Source organism: Cebus imitator, unplaced genomic scaffold (assembly GCF_001604975.1).
Source record: "Cebus imitator isolate Cc_AM_T3 unplaced genomic scaffold, Cebus_imitator-1.0 Scaffold234, whole genome shotgun sequence".
NCBI lineage: Eukaryota > Metazoa > Chordata > Mammalia > Primates > Cebidae > Cebus > Cebus imitator.
Genome location: NW_016107549.1, coordinates 3161995 through 3163368, shown reverse-complemented (window position 1 = coordinate 3163368; position 1374 = coordinate 3161995). Strand labels below are relative to the sequence as shown.

At 55.7% G+C, this 1374-nt stretch overlaps 1 protein-coding gene across 4 annotated transcripts in view; it reads right to left on the bottom strand.

Moving 5' to 3' along the window:
- KANK2 (KN motif and ankyrin repeat domains 2) overlaps positions 1–1374 on the bottom strand; it is a 35778-nt gene that overhangs the window by 5229 nt on the left and 29175 nt on the right. For all 4 annotated transcript variants that reach the window (XM_037727611.1, XM_037727613.1, XM_037727612.1 and 1 more), the window contains 2 exons: positions 910–1110; positions 737–826 (listed from right to left, as the gene is read on the bottom strand). In XM_037727611.1, the coding sequence (XP_037583539.1) occupies positions 737–826; positions 910–1110 (291 nt within the window). The remainder of the gene's footprint in view (positions 1–736; positions 827–909; positions 1111–1374) is intronic.

Here is a 1374-nt window from a genome sequence, read left to right as displayed (position 1 = left end):
CACCCGCCTCGGCCTCCCAAAGTGCTGGGATTACAGGCTTGAGCCACCGCGCCTGGCCCAATCCCAGCTATTCTTGAAGCTGAGGAAGGAGAATCGCTTGAACCTGGGAGATACAGGTTGCAGTGGGTGGAGACTGCACCACTGCACTCCAGCCTAGGTGATAGAGCAAGACTCTGTCTGAAAACAAAACAAAACAAAACAAAACTCAGCCAGGTATAGTGGCATGCGCCTGTAGTCCCAGCTACTCAGGAGGCTGATGGGGGAGGATCACTTGAGCCCAGGAAGTGGAGGCTGCAGTGAACTGTAATTGTGGATGTCAGAGTAAGACCCTGTCTCGCTGGGCACAGTGGCTCACACCTGTAATCCCAGCACTTTGGGAGGCTAAAGTGGGCGGATCACCTGAGGTTGGGAGTTTGAGACCAGCCTGATGGAGAAACCCCACCTCTACTAAAAGTATAAAATTAGCCAGGTGTGGTGGCGCCTGCCTGTAATCCCAGCTACTTGGGAGGCTGAGGCAGGAGAATTGTTTGAACCAGGGACACGAACGTTGCGGTGAGCAGAGATCATGCCATTGCACTCCAGCCTGGGCAACAAGAGCAAAACTCTGTCTCAAAAAAAAAGACCCTGTCTCAAAACAAAAACAACAAAAACAAAAACAAAAACAAAAACAAAAACAAATCTGCCTCCTCGCAGAGCCCTGCCTGCCTCGCGCCCGCCCTGCCTGGTTGAGACTCACCGAGCACTTGATGTTCATGCGGGAATACAGCATGGATGCAATCTCACTCTGCCCCGCGTCCAAGGCCACCATCAGAGCTGTGCTCCCGTCCTGCAAAGTATCGGTGCTGTGAATGACGTCCCCACACTGTGCTGCTGCCGCCCTCCCTGGGGTGCACCTGGTTGGAGACTCACGCGATCCGTGAGGGAGATGTCACAGCTGGGCACGGCCAGCAGCAGCCCCGCGATCTCCTTGTGGCCGTGCTCACAGGCGCACATGAGGGCCGTGGAGCCATCATCATCTTGCACATTGACATCTGCCTCGCAGGTCAGCAGGGCTTTGACCACGTCCACCCGCCCGTGGCTGACTGCCAGCATCAGGGCCGTCTGTCCGGCCTGGGGAGGGCAAGGAACAGGATTATGGCTCATGCAGGCCCCAGGGCAGGACACCCTTGCTCTAGAACCTGCTGTGGCTCCCACATACTCTGATGGTGAAATGTACCCTCAACTTGCTGGTCTCCTTCTGAATCTCAAACAACCCTTCTCATCACTGGGGGAGTAATAAATCCATAGAAGGCCGGGCGCGGTGGCTCAAGCCTGTAATCCCAGCACTTTGGGAGGCCGAGGCGGGTGGATCACGAGGTCAAGAGATCGAGACCA